Source organism: Heptranchias perlo, chromosome 9 (assembly GCF_035084215.1).
Source record: "Heptranchias perlo isolate sHepPer1 chromosome 9, sHepPer1.hap1, whole genome shotgun sequence".
Lineage (NCBI taxonomy): Eukaryota > Metazoa > Chordata > Chondrichthyes > Hexanchiformes > Hexanchidae > Heptranchias > Heptranchias perlo.
The window spans coordinates 45,270,177-45,291,713 of NC_090333.1; the positions used below are offsets into that span (position 1 = coordinate 45,270,177).

The window sequence follows — 21,537 nt, forward strand, 5'->3', positions numbered from 1 at the left end:
TTCTTAAAATAAATCTATAATTACTTAGCAAATCATTTTTTCTAAATACATAATGAAATGTTTCACTGCAATCTGCATACAACATCATGATGATGAAAACGACACAGACTCTCCTCCCTCCTCAAATTAAAAACGGTTTTGAGAAAACATTTTCTTATGAAAACCATGGATCTTCAAAAAAGAAAGTCACTGGGGCAATATCCCATACATGTCGAAAATTTCACTCCCGAGTTATTCTTGGGTACATACATTGAAAGAAAGTTACAACAGCTGAAATGGTCTCTCCAAGGTGAGCATGGAAAAACTCCAACAACTGCACCAATTCCAACACAGCAAGAGACAACTGCTTTTGCAAGAATAAAGTAACACTGTCAGGGACTAGAAAAAAACCAAACTCATAGCAATGCCCAGAAAATAATAGCAATTTAGTTATTGCAATCATTGCTAAGAGTAAGCTTTTTCTTTCTCTCCTGAAAGCACTGACTTACACTGGGGTTGTAGGTATCAGCAGCCAGCTTCTGGTACCTTGTCAAAAAGGCTATTCTTGAGATGTAAACCTGGACTGTTCTGAAGCTATTTATCTATAGGGGATATCATGGCTGAAGCCGATCCTGTCTTCACCTAACATCCACACACTTTCCAACGGAGGTACTGGTTGCCTTGACTGAGATAAGTTAATCCAGATCAGGGGTCAAACCTGGCACCTTCCTGGGCTGAAAGGCTCATTGTCACACCGGGTAATTAATGCATACACCCACTGTGCTATTGGTGGAGCTCATACATTATTTTCCAAGATTAATTCTCAGATTATCAGTCTTCAAAAGAGTTAACAGACCACTAGACACATCTGCTCAGTAAAACCAAGTATGAAAAGAGCACAACAGAATAATTTTCCTACTTCATCATTTTCCTGAGTGAAATTCTTTCGGCAGATATGAGCCATAATTCCAGCTGCCAGAGCATCTCCCAGGACATTAATCATGGTTCGAAATCGATCCCTTTAAAAAATAAACAGCCATTAAATGTTAGCAGTCTGTAAAAATAATAGTCAGCCAGACACTTACTTTGCTGGGATAAAAACAACTTTAAAATAAGATTTATATTATAAAAAAGAAAATTCCTTGCTTCACAACTTACAATGCCCAGTCTACTGCAATTATTAGAGTGACGTCATCTGTAGGAAGACCAACAGACGTCAAGACGATAACCATGGTCACCAGGCCAGCTTGTGGAATCCCTGCTGCACCTATACTGGCAGCTGTCGCTGTTATGCTAGGAAAAAAAACACATAAAACAATATTTTTTTAGGCTAAGACTCCCTCCTTTTCTATGTAAGTTTTTTCCTTCTTTGCCCCCTTTCCCAGACAATCACCACCTGTGACTGAGAGGGTGCCCTGTTTCCACACCTCTGGCAATGCTGCTCTAAAATCAGCAGGACCCAGTGGCAAATGAGAGCGGTATCAGGGATGATGCCACCTCCAACTTTTCCCTCCTACTTTGTGGACCAAAGCATTCACCTCTGCTCAACATTCTCCACAGTAGCACAGCTGGCACAGGACCTCAGTGATGCGGGGCAGAAGGCAGCGATGGGTGCTGGTGTACAATTCCCATAGGTACCTGCAGCTCTCCAAAACCTCGACTGTGTCAGCAGGCTAATTGACCACGGGGGCTTCGCTGCCAAGCTCACTATTTACATGGTTACTTTACCTACCCGAAATCTGACTTATAATTGGATTTTACTGCCATCTGGATTTTAGTACCACATCCATGTCACAACAATTGACATAAATATAAAAATTAAACCACAGGTACAGTCCAGCTTCCTACAAGACTACCACAAGGTGAATACCATTGTGTTGGTTCTAGTGTAAGAGAAATGCTGGGATTGGAGGTATGACCAGTGTGACCAGGGAGGCACTTTAAGGAAATCAAACTCAGTAGTCAGTACTTTGTGACAACAGGAAACTATGAGAGACGTGAGATATTTAATAACTAGATGCTAACTCCAAATGCCAACTCCTCCATTCTCATTACAGCTTGACAAGATATTGGTGGCTACACAACTCAGGGAGTTTACAGTTATATGGACAAGAGTTGTCACCTACACCAGCCACAATATACTAGATGTCAGAGTAGCACCATGATATAAATTCAAATTTTGCCTCCCCTGATTGCTCAGTGAGAAGTTTAGCTATACAGACCTTGGTGGTCCAAGTTCGATCCCTGGTCTATTAGCTGAACTCAGCAGGACAGCAACTGGTGTGCTACATTTTGGGGATGGAGAAGATTTTGCCCTTAGTTCCCACTTCTGATCACTATTCAGCAACTCCTGATGTGTACAGTAGCCTAGTGCATTGTAGTACTGAACTAGAAATCCACTGCTCGTGGGGGCTATTTTATTAGTGACAGGATCAGTGCATGGGGGATAGGCGAGTGGCAAATGCACATGCCAGTACCGTGTGAGGCCTGCAGAAACTTTAGCTCCCAGGCTGCATTTCCATATTGGAGGACGAACTTCTGCCTGAATCCAGTGGGAATCACTACCTGGCTAGTGGGTGAGAATGGGACCTTGGGCGACAGGAGGTTGCTGCTGGAGATCTGGTGGTACACTGGTAAATGGTCAGAGAGGGGCTGGAGGGGATCATGGATGGGGGAAAGGGCACGGGAAGCCTGGAGTAGGGAAGGCCAAAAGTTTCTTTGTGGGTCCCGGAGGAGCACCCCTACTCCTCCTGGCCAACCAGGAAACCCCCCAAAAAAATGTAAAAACTTAACCTTCTGGGCCTCTTCTGGTCCTAAATCCATTTCCTGCCAGGTTTGGCCTGTGTGTCACACAGCCTAGGGTTAAGGTTGCAGTTGGCCGGATCAGGGTGGGAAACCAGCTCCATTTTAACTGCCCCAGCGCCTGATTTCAGCCAGGTGGGAGGTGGAGTGGGGGGCTTGTTAAAATTCCCCCGTGAGTTTAAATTCCACCTTGGAAGTTGTGAGACTGATTCAATATATCTGGTAATTTGTGGGCTAACAATGAAAAAATAACTAGAAATAAGCTTCCAGATTATTTAGTAATCCAACTAGTTCACTATTATTCAAGGGAGGGAATCTGTCACCCCTACCAGGTAAGGTCTACATATGACTCCATTCCCATACTATGTGGCTGACTCTAATGCCTTCTGAAGTGACATAGCAAACCACTCAGATGTAAAACAACTGCTGTAAAATAGAAATGTTGGATGGATCTATTGGCAATGATCCAGGCATTGGATCAGGACAAGACTCAAGCAATCCTAGCCCAGTTGGCCCTGCAAATTCCTCCTCACCAACATCTGGGAACTATTGCCCAAGTTGTGAGAGCTGTCTCAAGGAACAGCTTGATATGGATGTACTTACAGAGTCATATCTATTTGCTTACATCCCAGACTGATCACTATTCCTGGATAGGTCCTGTCCCACTGGTAGGATAGATCTATCAGAGGTGCGGGCATAATCATATACAGTAAAGTGGGTGTGGCCCTGGAGTCCTCAGCATTGATTCTGGACCTCATGAAGTCTTATGGCTTCAGGTCAAACATGGTGCGACTAAAGAAAAGTACACTTATGTGGATGTTAGAAGAAGACATGTTTGGGCTTAACTATGATGCCCCCATGGCCAAATAACCAGACAATACTCAACATCAATGGCCACTTGGATAGGTATTGGAGGGCAAATGGTTCCCATGGAACCAAACCCTAGCTAGAAGTCAATACCTTCAGAAGAAGAAGGAAGGGGAGCAAAATTGGTGAGAAGTAAACAAATTCCAATTTGCTCATATAAATGCGAATTCCAAATACCTCACAGTAATAATTTGTCCGAAGTCCAGTTCATAGTTGTTAACCTGCGCTATAAATATTGCAGCCACAGCTTCATACAAGGCAGTGCCATCCATGTTGATTGTAGCTCCCACAGGCAAAACAAACCTCGCAATTCTTCTATCAATTTGATTGTTTTCCAACAGGCACTTGAAGGTAATAGGCAATGTGGCAGCACTGTAAATAGAAAAGCAATGGCAACTACAGTTAGACTACAGTGCAAGCCTCAAATAGTGGACTGGTCCATGCAGATCTGATTTGTCTGGTTTAACCAATGTCTATTATGACCAGTGAATGGATTGCCAAATAAGCCCCAATGACAGCGACTCAAACTTTCTAAATGCCTTTAAAATATACCCATAGATGATCAACAGTCTTTTTGATCAATCAACTGAATAACTTGCGGAATATTTGGTCATTACCTCTAAGCGGGCAAAACATTAGCCACAGATTAGGATTAAAAACTCAAAATCTAGGAGGAGTAAAATGCCCATTTTGTTGGCACTACAGATGGGGGGAGGGATCTGGGAGCAATTACAAAAGCCTAAAGATAAAAGAAACAGGAAATGAGTGTAAAGGTCAGACCAGGATAAGGAAGAAAGATAACATAAACGATCAGGGAATAAAAACAGAGGTATAAAAGAACTGTTAAAAATAAAGTAAAAGGAAAAACTATTAAAGATGAATTAAACTGCCTGTACAGCAATGTACACAGAGTCCAAAATAAGACGGGGGAACTGGAGGCAATAATCCATAGTGAGGAACTAGATGCAGTAGGAATAACTGAAACATGGCTACATAAAGAACAGGACAGGCAATTAAATATTGCAGGTTATAACATAATTAGAAAGGATAGGGAAGGAAAAAGAAGGGAGGGGTGGATTAGCTGCACTAATTAGAGATAACATAATGCCAGTAAAAAAGAGGGACATAACTAATAGAAGGATAGAAACAGAATCCATATAGATTGAAATAAAAGATAAGAAGGGATCAATCATGCTAATAGGTTTATACTACAGACCATCTAATAGTAGAAAGAAGGTGGAGGGAGAAATATGTAAGCAAATATGTGAAATGAGTAAAGGATATAGAATATTGGATATAGAATATTAATCATGGAAGATTTTAACTAGCCCCAAATAAACTGGTAAGAACAGGTAGGTAACGCGGTACAGGGAATGGAGTTTTTACAAGGTGTGCAGGATTCCTTTCTTACCCAGTATGCAAAAAGCCCAAGAGAGGAAACACTGCTGGACCTAGTAATGGTAAATGAATCAGAACAGATAAGAGAAGTGTGGGGGAACATCTAGGCAATAGTGATCATAATACAATAAGGTTTAAGATAAAGATTGAGAAGGACATAAGTAAGACAAAAACCAAAGTAACCAATTGGAAGAAAGTTGATTTTGAGGGGATGAGAATGGAACTAGGGAAAATGAACTGGAAACATTTACTGACAAACAAAGAAATAGAACAGCAGTGGGAAACATTTAAAAAAGTGATCAATAGAGTCCAGGAAAAATATCTCCAATTAAAAAGCAAGACAAACTAGCCAGTAATGAATAAAGAAATAAAGACAAAATTGAAACGAAAGAAAAAGGTGTACACTAAGTACATAGACAATAAAGGAGAGGATGACAAAAGGGAATATGAAGAGGTTAGAAAAGAAATCAAAAAACAAAAATAAATTATCAAGGAATATGAAAAGAAATAGTAAAGTATTCTACAGATACATAAATAACAAAAGAAAAATCAGGATAGTGATAGAGCCACTAAGGGATGCACAACATAAACTCACAGGTAATGATAACAAAATGGCTGAAATATTATATTAGGTTAGGGAATAGATAGCAGAGGCACTATTACATATATATGAAGATTCATTAGAAAGGGGAATAGTGCCAGAGGACTGGCAGACAGCTAAGTTTAATAAAAAGGGAGATAGAACAAGTCCAGGGAACTATAGACAAATTAACTTAACGTCAGTGGTAGGAAAGATAATGGAATCCTTACTCAAAGATATAATAGAAAAACATCTAGAAACTGAAAATATAGTAAAGAATAGTCAGCATGGATTTCAAAAGGGAAGATTATGCTTGACCAACTTTATTGAATTCTTTGAAGAAGTAACAGAAAGTGTAGACAAGGGTGATGTAGTTGATGTAATATATTTGGATTTTCTAAAGGCCTTCGATAAGGAACTGCATTGTAGACTCATAACTATGGTCAGAGCATGTGGAATCAGGGGACAAGTAGCGGAATGGATAGCAAGCTGGCTACAAAACAGAAAATAGAGAGTAGGGGTTAAAGGTAGTTACTCAGACTGGCAAAAGGTAGGATGTGGTGTTCCATAAGGATCGGTGCTGGGACCACTGTTGTTCACCATTTACATAAACAATTTGGACTTGGGAATCGGAAGTACAATTTCAAAATTTGCGGACGACACAAAGTTGGGGGGGTATAGTTAATACTGAGGAAGACTGCGACAAAATACAGGAAGACATTAATAAACTTGCAGAATGGGCGTGTAATTGGCAAATGAATTTCAATATAGGTAAGTATGAGGTGGTTCATTTTGGTAAGAAGAATAAGGAGGCCACATATTCCTTGGAAAATAAAAGTCTGAATTGGGTAGAGGAGCAAAGGGATCTGGGGGTACAGATACACAAATCACTAAAAGTAGCGACACAGGTTAATAAGGCCATAAAAAAAGCAAACAAAGCACTGGGGTTCATTTCTCAAGGGATAGAATTGAAAAGCAGGGAAGTTATGTTAAACTTGTATGGAACCTTGGTTAAACCATACTTGGACTCCTGTGACTGGTTCTGGTCTCCATATTATAAAAAGGATATAGAGGCACTGGAGAAGGAGCAAAAAAGATTTACTAGGATGAAACCAGAACTGAGATGTTCTATCTATAGATTGTACAGGCTGGGGCTCTTTTCTCTAGAAAACAGCAGACTGAGGGATGACCTGATAGAGGTCTTTAAGATTATGAAAGGGTTCGATAGGGTAAAGCTAAAGATGTTTCCACTTGAAGGGAAGACCATAAATATAAGATAGTCACTAATAAATCCAACAGGGAATTCAAAAAAAACTTCTTTATCCACAGAGTGGTTAGAATGTGGTACTCGCTACTACAAGGAGTATTTGAGGTGACTAGCATAAATGCATTTAAGGGGAAGCTAGATAAACACATGAGGGAAGAAAGGAATGGAAGGCTATGTTGATGGGGTTAGATGAAGATGGGTGGGAGGACACTGGCGTGGAGTAATAACACCGGCATGGACCTGTTGGGCTGAATGGCCTGTTTCTGTGCTGTACATTCTATGTAATTCTATGTACAAGATACAGTCAAACGAAGGCTAATTTACCTACATTTGCAGCAACTACAGTCAAAAATGTGCAAACCAATATTTGTGTCCTCTGCAAACAATAAAACATGTATTCCTTTTAATGTATTTGATTTGGGAAAACTGTTTTTGATCAGTTTACTGTCTGAACAAACTATTTCTGCCATAAACAGAGTGCATTGTATTACCAAGTACATCATTGACTACGGTGAAGAAGTCAGGCAGAAGTTTAAAAAAGGATAGGAGTAAGAATGGAAGACAGGCGTAGCTTTATCTTTTTACGCAAAGAGTACTAGACTTGTGGAATAAGGTACAGTTACAAATTTCAGGCCTGTACTGGATATTCTCTTGGATTCAGCATGACTGGTCTCTCTCGTAAACGAACCTCTTGTCCGCTATGTTCAGGAGTTTACCCTTACTGCCCAATATCTAGTCATTGGATAGTGTGACCTGGTTGTCTTAACAAGGAAACCCTTCATTGTGTATACTGGATACTGGAATCTTGCATGTGCCCCATGTGTGTTTCTCTTATTTTGTGGAAGGTGTACTAATGAACACTTTAGTAAGATTAGGCTAATTATAAACCAATAAGCAGATTTATTTTTTATTATTAAATTATAGCATTTGAAGCTTGCAAAAGAGCATGGAACATACCTTGATGAAGTAGCCAAAGCTATGAGCAGAGCTTGAAGAATTCCTCTTATATAAACTATTGGATTTTTCTTGGTGATAAAGAAGTACACCATGGGTAGAACAAATAGCCCATGGACCACTAGACCACAAACCACTGTGATAGCATAGAAGCCCAGTTTCTTTCCAATTGCCGTAGGATCATCCATCTCCAGTATTTTGCCAGCAATAAGGAACACTATGCCAAATGGGAAATAACTAAAATAAAGAACATAATATGTGAGATGTAACAAATGAAACAAAACAGAAAATAAATAGAAACAAAACCAAAATCAAAAAACTAGCACCCATCCATGCCAAGAATCATCTCTAGACTCCTATTATTTAGATCTCAGAAGAGGTGTTTTACAGAACTATGATGAGTTTTAGAATATAACATTGAGAAAATATTATTTTGTCATTTATAGTGTCCATATAGCTGGCAGAGTTAGAGGAGACAATTACTAAGCAATGGTCTTAGTTACTTTTTTCATGTTCTGAGATTTAAACAAATCTGTATCAGATAACGTAATTAAAGCCAATTTTCACTTTTTGAAACATATAATTCAATAATGCAAAAGTTAAAAAGTCTTTTCAAAGACTATAGTTATATTGTTTCAGTGTATTGAAATGGAATAGCACATCAACCCATACATACCAATTGGTACATGGGACTGTCTAAATTATTTATTCAAATGTTGCAATACATAAAATGTATAGTGCATAAAGGTGATCTAACGTTGCAATAGTTCATTGGGAGGGAAAAAGCACTGAACCTATAGTCTTGAGCCTAACATGATCCAAATCAGAATGGCAAGCCAAATTATAATCCATACCGATCTTCATTGAAAATATTATGCACAGAGACTCAATCAACAGATCACACCCCTTGGGCACTTGCGTCAGTGGACGCTGACTAAAAGGATTACAACAACAACACCTTGCATTTATATAGTGCCTTTAATGTAGTAAAATGTTCCAAGGTGCTTCACAGGAGCCACATAAAGAGATATTAGGACAGGTGACCAAAAGCTTGGTCAAAGAGGTAGGTTTTAAGGACCGTTTCAGTTTTGGATAAGCTGAATTTTACGAAGCGTGGAAGGTGGGAGGCCGGCCAGGAGAGCATTGGAATAGTCAAGTCTAAAGATAACAAAAGCATGGATGAGGGTTTCAGCAGCAGATGGGCTGAGGCAGGGGAGGAGACGGGCGATTATTGAGGATTGGTGTTTTAAAAAAAATACAAAATTTTTCCTGAATTTCCTTATAGTCTGGTGGGGCGCAGAGTGCTCTTATATGGGGTGATAGAGACAGCAACATCTATAGTTGCTACCCAGGAGGTTTTAAGTGTCAATAGAAGATTTTTGAGGTGCACGGTAAGTTTAACAAATACCACCAAAATAAACAATTAGCAGCATTTACTGGTCACAACTTTCATGCCTGTGAGACCATAATTGAACATATCATGAAACAGTTACTCCTCAATAACATTCAGGTAAAGTTATGCATGGAAAGCACCTGACAGAAACTCACCATGTGGCAACAGCAACAATCTTCATCACGGTTTCATTTAAACACTGGCAGAAACTGACCAGTGGCATTCCATTCTTTCCCATTCTCCCCAGCATTAAACCTTCACACAGAGAATATACACTTGTCACAGCTCAAGTCATTAACTTCAACTGGTTGTCACTGCATTGTGCTAATATCCAGACCTGAAACATGGCAATTGCTTTACGGGCCCATTGCGAAATGAAGCAATCAGCATTTTAAGTTCAAAAAATATAGAGAGAAAAACAGAGGACACACAACCAACCTGAAAATATTTTTTGATTAATTATAAAATCAATAAATTCAAGTGGCAATTTCTTTTGAATAATTTAACTCTTAGACTGCTGGCAAGTTCAGTGAAACTCCCCTCTCCCTGTGTAGAGCACATTGTTTTCAGCTCACACATTGGGGTCGATTTTAGGATGGCCGAGCAGGTGCCTTGGGGGCGCTGGGGGGGCTCATAAAATCGGAGCGGGTCCGGACCCTGGCTCCAACCCGCCCACTTCCGGGTTCCCCAGTGATGCGTTCGGGTGAATGCGCAGCTCCCGCATGCGGGACACCCACCTGCAATTAAAGCTGGCGGGATGACAATTTAAATACTTACTTAATTAGTTGACAACTAGGTAATGACAGACCTCATTGAGTGGAGATTTTGGCAGGGGTGCCATTTTCATGGATCCTCAGCGTGTTTCCCGTGCTGTGGGAAACACTCCCTATTGGAGCAGATGTGTTTCAGTCAGCAGCCAGTGGGAGATGCAAAGGATTTTCTGACAGTTGGGCTGAATACTTCATTTATTGCAGCAGGGCACTCTGTCACTTCAGACAAAGTTTTGGCTGCAACACCTTTGTCCTTCCACTCAAAATTATTAATTTATACCCTAAACTCTGCTGTGCAAACACATTTACCTACTTTGCGGACCCCCTCAAACTCACACCGTCAGGATGGGGGGGCGCCATGGCTGCATTCTTCACTTCATCCGAGGACAAGCAACATCACCAGCCTCGCCAGGCACACCGTCCACCTCCGCCACGTGGAGCTCCACAACATAGTGCTGCGCCAATGGGAAACCCGGAAGCCAAGGTAAGTGGCTTCAATTTACTCGCGATTGCGTGGGGAACCCACCGATTTTACTGGGTGGGTTACCCACGTGCCCAGTCGACCCCCCGCTGCCAACCCGCCTCCCTGGTAATATCGGGGCCATTGTACCCGTAAAGAATCAATAATGATTGCATAATGAGCAATATTCAAGCTTTGGATGTGTTTGCCTTTATAAATAACTATGGACTGTCGTTGGAGAAAGTGTTTTTTTTATATTCGTTCACGGGATGTGGGCGTCGCTGGCGAGGCCAGCATTTATTGCCCATCCCTAATTGCCCTTGAGAAGGTGGTGGTGAGCCGCCTTCTTGAACCACTGCGTGATTGAGACAACCGAGCAGTTGATAATAGCTTTCATTTTAACTTTAACTTGAAAAAGCTTAAGTTCATTTTCCAGCTTGTTATTAATTAAATCATTTGATAAAGAAACTGAAATGCAGCTATAGCCTGAGCAAAGACACAATTTGACCTTTGCGTTGAGAAAAATAAATCTTTTTTATAGCCATTGTTTTAAATTCTCAGTTTAAACAAGATAAAACACAGTTAGTCTAATCACTCCTTTTCTGAACCATGCCATCTCTCTCTGAAGTAAAAGTTAAGCACTTAATAATAGGTTAAATATGAAACGTCACCTGAAAAAAGCTTTTAAAAATAATTCCAAATTGTTTTCAAATCATTTGGAAAAACAAAAATGCAGAAATTCTGATACAACATAAGACAATTCCAGTTGCATTGAGAGGATCATACCGATGCATGCTGGGACATTCTGCACACTGCACATGCTCATATTATGACATCCAAGGGATTGCAGGCACAGGTGTAGTGAGTCCCTTTATTTTATAGGTTAAGAGTTCTGGGAGGAACATCAACTTCAGGCTGTATTTCGAGAGAGTGAAGCCTTCAAGAAACATATTAGTGAAGGTACTCAAAGACAAAAAAGATAATTTTGCAGATAAGTTTAATCGTATTATTGTGAAATATGTTAATGTTAATGTTTTATTATGTTAGAAACCATTTGAGCTTTTGAGGTGAGTATTTGAGGTGAGAAAGAAATAGGGCAGTCAAAAGATTGTTGAAAAATAATTTAGCAGCACTGGGCACAGTCCTGGGCTTTGGTAGCACTGGGGACAACTCTTGGCTTTTGTTGCACTGAGAGGATAGTTCTAGGGTTTGACAGAACTCAGGTTGAGGTCTTGGAGTTTGGTAGCTCTGGGATGGAGATGCAGTGGTCTGTCACCACCATGGAGGGGAACCTGGGGTTTGGCTGAACTAGGGGAGTAGAAGTTGGGACTTGGCTTAATGGTGGATTCAGGGGTCTGAGTCTGTCATCACCAGTTTGCAATTTTCTAAGAGAGTGCCATAAACATTGAGTTAAATGCTTGTGTTTGTTTCCTGGAAAATAAGTAAATCACCTTAAATCTGTGTGCTCTGGTACTCAACCCTTCCGCCAATGGGAACAGTATCTCTTTATTTACTTTATCTAAACCCTTCATGATTTTGAACACTTCTATCAAATCTCCTCTTAACCTTCTCTGCTCTAAGGAGAACAACCCCAGCTTCTCCAGTCTATTCACATAACTGTAGTCCCTCATCCCTGAAACCATTCTAGTAAATCTTTTCTGCACCCTCTCTAAGACCTTCATATCCTTCCTAAAGTGCAGTGCCAAGAATTGGACACAATACTCTAGTTGTGGCCGAACCAGTATTTTATAAAGGTTCAACATAATTTCCTTGCTTTTGTACTCTATGCCTCTATTTATAAAGCCCAGGATCCTCTATGCTTTTTCAACTGCTTTCTCAACATGTCCTGCCACTTTCAAAGATTTGTGCACATATACCTCAGGTCTCTCTGTTCCTGCATCCCCTTTAGAATTGTACCATTTAGTTTATATTGCCTTTCCTCATTCTTCCTTCCAAAATGTATCACTTTGCACTTCTCAGAGTTAAATTTCATCTGTCATGTGTCCGCCCATTCCACCAGCCTGTCTATGTCCTCTTGAAATCTATTACTATTCTCCTCACTGTTTACTACACTTCCAAGTTTTGTGACATCTGCATATTTTTAAATTGTGCCCTGTACTCCCAAGTCCAAGTCATTAATATATTAATATATAACATCCTCTGAGAAAAGGAAATAAAATATTTGTTTTCCTTTCTAAATGGTTTGTATGTTACTGTTGAAAATAAGCATATGGAGTTACGTTATGGTGGTCTGTGAGAGTGGCCCGAGAGCAAGTCACTGTTTGGGACAGTGTTCCTTGATCAAAGTTTAATTTGCACTACACTATATGAAATACTGGTGATCAAAGGCCCATCACTGGTGGTAAAAGCAATGTGAGGTGATGAAATATTACATAAAAGGCATATAGCATATGAAAATATGTTAAGTAATTTTTCCCATAGAATCTTAGTACCAGTATGCTAAATAAGTCCAGTGACAATACAACAAGGTACTTTTACTTACTCTTTATTTTAATTTGGGAAAAATGTCTGGCACATCAGGATAAGAAGGCTGAATGGATAAGCAGAGATTTTAAATTGTAGGTGTGTTATTTCATTGAAAAAATGATAAATAGACACAGGAAGTTAGAGGTGAAAACATACCAAAAAATAATCAATACATTCTGATACATGCTGCATAGTTTGATCTCTTCTTAGCAAACTTACCCATCGTTGCGGAAAATATAACAATGCCAAGAACATTCATCCCTTCACTCAATCCCGGTTCTGATTTGTATATGATTTCTGGAGGTGGGGTGATATCCAAGGAAATGTTCTGAATTATTTCGGAGTCATTGTCACCCTGAATTCCATAGATTAAAGGCATTCTGGTGACAACTTCAGATCCTGCTACTTTGACAGAAATGATTATTGGGACGATCTTGGTTCGATACTGTGAAACACAAAGATTATGTATTTAAGTGTCTGCAGTGACAACAAGTGGCAAAATCTTTACTATCAAATAAAGCTGCATAGCTTCTATTTTCATGTCAAGGCAGCTCAGTCCTAACAAAAATTGAAAATGAAACTTTATTGATATGAGCTGGATTTATTTTTTCTCTTTTCTGTTCTTAAAGTGAGATGTCATGTTTGGTACAGTACCACCAAGCACGAGGAGAGTTCTGGAATTTCACCCATGTGGGAATTCTTCAAGAGTGGACTTAGACTTTCCCACATCAGCCACCCTTGTCAGCTCTTCAATGAGACTGCCAATTTAGTGCCATCCCAGTGCCATCCCTTGCTGTGGGTCCACATTCACTGGGACCTGGTTTCAGCCTGTCAAAACTCAATTCATGGCCTTGCCGACAGCCTCCAAAGACACTCTGCAATGATTTGAAGTCCAATCTTAAAGTATAGCTGGATAACCCACTGCAGCACCTAGGTTCCGAAGACTCGAGACAGATTTCTTTTATGTGTCTAATGAACAGTTCACAGTCCCCACTCAAGAAGCAGTGGAAGATTTGAAGAAGCCTCTACAGGAGATATATACTGATTAATATATTGAACAACAGCAACTTGAGATAAACACAGTGGAATAATTTTTGACAAGATCACAGTCACTGAGTTTTTTTTATAATGTTATTAAAATTCATGTTACTAGCTAAAAATTTTCATTATTTTCAATTAGAACTGCATTTAAATATTTTTTCTTGTTCTTTGCTCAGTTTTGGAGATAATAAATATGTGGAACGAAAAACACACAATTTGATTTGCCTATGAATTGTGTCTTGTTCCCCTCCAAGATTTAAATATGCCATCTTACATACCTTTACTCTATATCCTCACTGTGTTGAAATCAAGACTTATGTACCACTTTCTAGACTAACTCATTCTTTGCCAAACTCCTCATCTCCCTCGATCTTCCCTTCCTTCTATAATTTACAGACTTTTGAAACCTAAACTTAGCATTACCTAACCAATGCTTCATAATTTATCTCGTTTCTTTTCCTATTCTTTTCAGCCTTGGTGGTGTTCTGCATTATGAGCCTTGGTCCTTTACCTGTATTTCTCAAAAGAAAGAAAGCATTAAATACCGTTTAGGCTATGGACTCACCTGTTGAAATGTTGCTTGAACTAGATTAGATGGGAACATGTTCCTTTAAGAGGGAAGAAAGAAAACATAAAATAAAGTTACTCTCAATAACAGCATGTTCAGAGTATGCTAAAATTGTAGTTTAAATAAAGAACAATGGACAGCTATGAATGATAACAGGGGAACCAGTATGAGTAAATTGATAATTAGTAGAATTGAGGTCAGTTTCAGATTGTGTTGATAAAATAGAATGGATCAAAAGGTTAGTTGCTCGCGTGTGTATAATCTATGTTGTTGGACAAGATTTTAGAGCTTTACGCTTTCAATAAATAAGTACTACATAATTCATCACTGAGAAGAACCACATCAGCCCCTCAGATAAATCCATATTTTGGATCAGTTCCAGGATTTTTAATAGGCTTTAAACTAAACACGTTCACCTGAAATGATCTCGGATTGGATTGACTACCACTTAAATTCACATTGAAAAGAAAAAATTTGTCTGAGAAAGATTTCATAACTTAAAACAAAGAATTTAAAAGGAATTAGTTGCCCTCCCCCCCACCACCCACCCAGAATATCGGTCGACATTAAGGAATAAGTGCAGTTCAATGACTCACACGTGCTTGCCGGTTGTTACCATTAGGAATACAATAAAGCATAGACTTGGACTGAAACTTTTTTAAAAATCCAGGTAAGATTAAATAGCTCTTTTGTTGATCAAGCAAATTTATCTTTAACTTAATTTCATCGCCAAGGCTACAACTTATATCCTATGTAAGCTTGGTAGTCGCAAATTGATCAATTTAAAATTGAGAAACCCAGGCGAAGGGTCATGACCCTTAGTGCAGGTAATCAAGTTTGAAAAAAAGAGTAGGAGAGAGGACAAAGCAAATTACAAAGCAGTGATTGGTAGATATAGTGCATAGCTGGCCAACCTTTCAAAGCTCAAGTTCCAGAAAAACAAATTGAATATCGACTAAGGGACACAACCTTGAAAACAGTGTACCAGTTTGTTCATCTGAAAAAAACATTCAGTCTAAATACTGGATCTAAGGTTTCCTGCACAAGGGTTTCTCCGAAAAGGTCAATTTCTGGAGCAATTGTCGACCAATTTAGGGTTGGCATAAATTCTCCCCTTATATCACAGAAATGACTATACCTTCAAGGTTAAAAATTCAACAAAAATGTTTGGAAGTAAAATATAGCCACCAATCTCCATGACAGTAGATTGGAAAATCTTGGCTGGTCCAGATCACAAACGAGAAAGCAGAGTCTCATAGCAAACTCATCACCGACCTTAAAGTTCAATGACTGTGCACTGAATATTACAAGAATACTCATTTATTAATCCTTCCCCCAGAAAAGAATCAACTTAAAAGAACCATTTTGCAAACAGTTTATGTTATAAACATTTCATGCAACCTTGCCGAAGTCAGAAAGCCTGTATTTCAGATACAAGTATTATAAGTAACATAGTAAGCTTATTTTTAAAGCTACTTAATACAACATTAATATTTGGGATGGGAAGGGGTTTGGTTAAGAAGCAGATCAAGTCTATTTCCTAAAAATATACATACAAAAAAGGAAAATGTTATTTTTCCAGAGAGGTGAGAACTAAGTTTAGGATCACCATCTTTTATGTTATTATTGTGTGGTTGAGAAGACAATTAGTTCTTAATACACACTCAATAGTAAATACGTAATATATTACAATTAATGAAAAGCAGATAATTAGTGAGGTCAGAAAGGGCGGAACACTACCTGTTCTGTCATGTTCAGGTCCTTTATGCTCTCCTCGGGCAGGGGAGAATTTTAACCCTCCAGGATGGGCGGGAGAGGGCCTTGGGGGGTGGGGGGTGGGGGTTTAAATTCTTAAAAGTATGAAACCCGACCCCAACCCGCTGTGAAGGCACCTACTTCTGATTTAACCGGGGTGGGCAGGTAACCCGCCCTCAAGAGGCGGGTCAGTAATTTAAATGTATTAACGAGACTGCGTGCCTCAGATTTTACCAGACATTTAGATTTAACGGTGGGCCGGGTTTCCCAGAGCTCGAGAAACCCAACAGCTACAGGGAGGCGAGAACTGCCGGATCCAGCAGGTAAGTGGTTTTTATAGCACTATTTGTGGGCCCGGAAGAGCAGGAGTGCTTCCCCCACACCCCAAGCTAACCTGCTGTGACCGGCCTCCCACCCCTCAATCAGCCGACCCCCCCCCACCCCGACCCCCCACCGCAATCCGATGCCCCCTCCCCATGATCTCCAGGCTGGCCCCCCATGATCTGATGCCCTCCCGCGATCTCCAGGCTAACCCTCCACAATCTGTGCCCCCCGTGATCTCCAGGTCAACCCTACAATCTCTGGGCTGACTCACGATCTCCTCCACTGCGATCTCTTCCCCCCACCCCCGTGATCTCTTTCTCTCCTGCAATCTGTCCCTCCCTCTCTCCTCTCCGGTCCCCAGCTGCGGCCTTGTACTGCAGGCCTTCCCGCCCAACAGCCAGCTGGCCAGGAAACGGAGAAAAAAAATTAAAATAAGGTCCTGCCGTTAAATTTGGCAGGACCTCCGTGTTCCCCATACTACCGGGTTTGCCATGCACTGCAAGTCGCCCCTGCTCCCTCCCCGCCTCCCTGTAAATATCGGGGCCCTCGTATCAGGATTGAGTACATGGGCAAGACAGGCAAACAAAACATTCAAAGAGCCACACAGAGGAGTCACACACAGCTTGCAAGATGCTGGATGGCCATCCCTGATATAATGTGATGACTCTTGATCTGAATGCAGTAGGGATGCAGGGAAGAGATAAAATGTGTGACTCGGTCTATTTGGGGCTTGGGAGGAACGAGAGAGAAAAGCTCAGAGCAGCAATGACCACAGTATCACTAATATAGCGAAAGACAAGAAATACTGTGACAGAGACATTGCAGGCTAGAAGTGAGAGAAGCATCGGCCATCAAATGACAAGGTCCTTTTTGTATTCTGTTCACAAGTGCAGGTGAGATGCTAGAAGAACCTCCCAATTATGGGATATCATTGCTAAGTGTCTACATTCCTCATGCTACAATTAAGTTGGGAACAGAACAATTAGAACAAGAGTGGCAGCAAGAAGGTGCATCAGTGGAGATAGTCTCAGTTTACCAGTTTGTTGCATGCAACACATTTTTTTATGCAAAGGCAAAAATTGTCCAGGAATTTTATATCAAATGGCATTTAAATCACATTTACTCTAAAGCTTGAGACAGTTATCCGACAGCATGAGCTCATACTCCAAACAAAGGTTTAAGTAAATTCATCTGTACAGACTGTACAAACAAATTTACTATGAATGGGAAGCAGATGTGGATTTTCAACTGTAGTGTAATTGAGTCATTAAATACTTTTTATATTAACTGTTTGGGAGAAAGAAATGTCAGAAAGCCACTGTGGACCAGCCATTAAAATATATCTATTTGACTGATTGACTGACCATTTAAATTTAACCTTCCTTCAGCTGGAAATAGTTATTACATCTCTGTTCAACATATACTATGCTTTTCTATTAAAATTCCTTTTTTGCATGTTAATTCTCATACAAGTATTAGGAGTAAATTCATATTCATTTTATGAACTGGTAGCAGGTTTTCGTGTACTTATCCTCACCCCTCTATATTTCTGTAACCTCCTCCAGCCCCACAACCCTCCAAGATCTCTGCGCTCCTCCAATTCTTGCCTCTTGCACATCCCCGTTTTTCATCGCTCCACCATTGGTATGCTGTGCCTTCAGCTGCCTAGGCCCTAAGTTCTGGAATTCCCTCCCTAAACCTCTCCGCCTCTCTACCTCTCTTTCCTCCTTTAAGATTCTCCTTAAAACCTACCTCTCACCTGTCCTAATATCTTCTTATGCAACTTGGTGTCAAATTTTGTTTGGTAACGCTCCTGTGAAGTGCCTTGGGACATTTTACTACATTAAAGTTGCTATATAAATGCAAGTTGTTGTTGTACAAGCTAAGGAAAGGAACACTTTTTTATTTTGTACACATAGTCAGCAGAAGGCAGGTTGAGCAGGACCAGACGGAGAGTAAAGTTCCTTCTAGTCTGCCCCCAAAATGTACATCAACTCCAACATCAGAACAACATATCCTATGCACCATTGTGATCTTTTAATATATTATCAAAGCAGCCATTCTATGGCCTCTCTTGAGTGAGACTGCCAGCTTGTGGTGCATTTTGGGCAATTTTGAACCCATGCCCATTAAGTGTCAGGTTACGATTGCCACGACTCATTTTGCATAGAGCTAATTATGGCCAGCTGGGAAAGCAAACATTCATCCCATCAGTCCAGACTGGATTTGAACCCTGATCCCAGAGGTAACAGAATAGATGTCAGTTGATTGCAGTAGCCAGTCTCATGAGTCGCTAATCTATTTGGGAAACATATCAAAGATTGACCTGGGCATGTCATAGATGCAACCCGGCCAGTCTTTGGAAAAACTGCTCATCAGCTCCAAAAACTACTTTTTCATCCAACTGCTGGCAAAGATTTTAAGTTGCTCTCCCCTCCGAAATGGACAACTGGTGCAGGGAGACTGGAGAAACAGTGCGAGTAAAATATTAGTTAAAAGAAACTGGAAGAAAAGTTTGGAAGGGATTATATTACTGAGAAAATCATGAAAACTAAAGTTAAAATAAAAAGGACCGCAAGGAAATAGGGAGGTGAAGAAAAAGGAGAGTGTGAAAAACATGGGTAGGTTTTAAATGTTTTTATTTGTATTGAATATTGACTATTTCATTTTAGTAGTTTATTACAGTAATATATAAAACTGTTTCTTATTTTTGAGCAACTTTACTTCAATAATATGTTTGTTTCAGCATCGCGATGCACAAGCTGAAAACTTATAAAATAAGCCAACAGTTCAATAGTTAACTAAAACTATTCAGTTAGGCCTAATTTAGATAATTAGGAAAGAACCATTCAATTTGAATTAGAAGAGCACTTTAAATAAATGCTTACTTACTTAACTAAATTAAATTCTATATTAGGGTTCTAATAAAGGTTTCTTTAAATAAACTTAATGGGGAGGCTGAGAGAAATGTAAAAATTTGTGTAAAAGATCACTGCATTTTCATACTTAACACAAAGTATTAAAGAATGACATGAGGCAAGTAAACAGGGATTAATTCAGACTTTCAATTCTCCTCTCCATTCCCCCCACCAAACCATAAAAACTTTAATCAAAAACACAAGACCCAATATTCAAAAGTTTGGTTATCTTAGTCAATTCTATTGTCCCAACCAACTCCTCGGCTGAAACCAGCTAGCTCAGTATAGGCCAGGAATCAAGAATGGGGCCTTCCTGGTTACCCACTGAGACATTGGGGGTGATTTTACACCCCAAGAACAGGTGGGTTGGGAGCGGGTGGGAGTTGAAAATAGTTGTTTTTTGGGTCGCGACCGCAACCCAGCTTTATTTCCAGGTTTAATGTCGGCGCGTAAAAGTACATGCTTCCCACTGGGAATGCAAAGTCCGAAGATTTTGCGGTTGTGACCCAAAAGAACAACTATTTTCAACTCCCATCCGCCCCCAACCCACCCATTCTTGGGGTTTAAAATCAGCCCCATTATAAGAATTATATATGTTACCTCGAGTCTACAGCACAGAAACAGGCCATATGGCCCATCTAGTCTATGCCAGCATTTATGCTCCACACGAGCCTCCTCCCACCCTTCTTCATCTACCCCTATCAGCATACTCTCCTATTCCTTTCTCCCTTTGTTTTTCAAAGTATGAAGGAAATTTCAAATTTTGTAATTTCTATTAGTTTCAGTCCTTTTCTTTAATGCCAACTAGAATTGGATAAATGCACAGAAACTGCACAATTCTTCTTTTACAGTTTTACAATTATATTTTTCTCTTTGGCACTCAACAACAATTGGCCGCCCCTCCCCCAATAAAAACAGTACAGTTGAGGTCCGAACTTATAGGTGTGAATAGAATGATTCCATAATTGAGCAGCAGGGACATGTTGCGTTGGTTTGTGTCAGAATTTCTTTCCTCCAGAGAGGAAGTATCACAGGGACAATAAATGCAGCCTTGCCAGCATTGCCCACATTCTGAGAACAGCCAAATTAACAAAAAGTGCTCCATCTAGAGACCTGGCCAAAAGGTAATAGAGTTCATGATAATCACAAGCTACAGTATCAGACGGCTCCAGAAAGTTGAATTTCTAAACTTCTCTCCACAATCACTACCACGTTGTCAGAGTGCTTGTCCAAGATCAAGTTGCAGATGAGCCAAAAATCTCTCCAACTGAATATTGGCAAGACAAAGCCATTCTAGTCAGCTCCTGCCAAGAACTCCAATCACTTACCTCCAAATCCATCCTCTTTCTTGACTACTTGTTCAGACTGAACCAGATGGTTTATAACCTCAGTATACTGTTCAACCACAAGCCAAGCTTGAAATTCCATTTCCTATTCATTACCAAGACTGCTATCTTCCACCTGCACAACATTGCCTATCTCTGCCCCTATATCACACTGACCACCACTTCATTACCTCCAAACAACTTCTTTAGTGCTTCTTCGCTGGCCCTGAGTGCCATCAACTCATCCAAAATTTCACCACCCATATCCTGTCTCAAAAAATGTCCTGTTCCCCCAACATTCCTTTCCCCACCAGCCTCCATTGGTTTGCTGTCCCCAAAACATTGAATTCAAAATCCCTGACCTTGTTTCTAAATCCCTCATCCTACCAACTTTAGAAGCTTTTTCAAACCTAAACTCCTCAACCATTCTGTTGGTCACCTCTCCGAACTTTGTTACAGCTCAGTATCAGTTTCTCCTCTGTGAAGTGCCTTGGTATGTCTACTGCATTAAAGCTATTGTTCTAATCAAATTTCTAAAGTACTGATGACATCAGAAGATATAGTCTTAACTGCTGTCAAGAAAACAAAATAGGCTGTACAAAATGTGGAATAGAGTGTAGATCATGGAAGATTATCCTCCCACTGTATG

At 40.1% G+C, this 21,537-nt stretch overlaps 1 protein-coding gene across 1 annotated transcript in view; it reads right to left on the minus strand.

Moving 5' to 3' along the window:
- Positions 1 to 21,537, minus strand: part of slc1a7a (solute carrier family 1 member 7a) — a 77,746-nt gene that overhangs the window by 18,977 nt on the left and 37,232 nt on the right. The window contains exons 4-10 of the mRNA XM_067989709.1: positions 14,564 to 14,606; positions 13,177 to 13,402; positions 9,396 to 9,495; positions 7,851 to 8,084; positions 3,826 to 4,020; positions 1,138 to 1,272; positions 899 to 998 (exon numbers count right to left, since the gene is read on the minus strand). Of these exons, the coding sequence (XP_067845810.1) occupies positions 899 to 998; positions 1,138 to 1,272; positions 3,826 to 4,020; positions 7,851 to 8,084; positions 9,396 to 9,495; positions 13,177 to 13,402; positions 14,564 to 14,606 (1,033 nt within the window). The remainder of the gene's footprint in view (positions 1 to 898; positions 999 to 1,137; positions 1,273 to 3,825; positions 4,021 to 7,850; positions 8,085 to 9,395; positions 9,496 to 13,176; positions 13,403 to 14,563; positions 14,607 to 21,537) is intronic.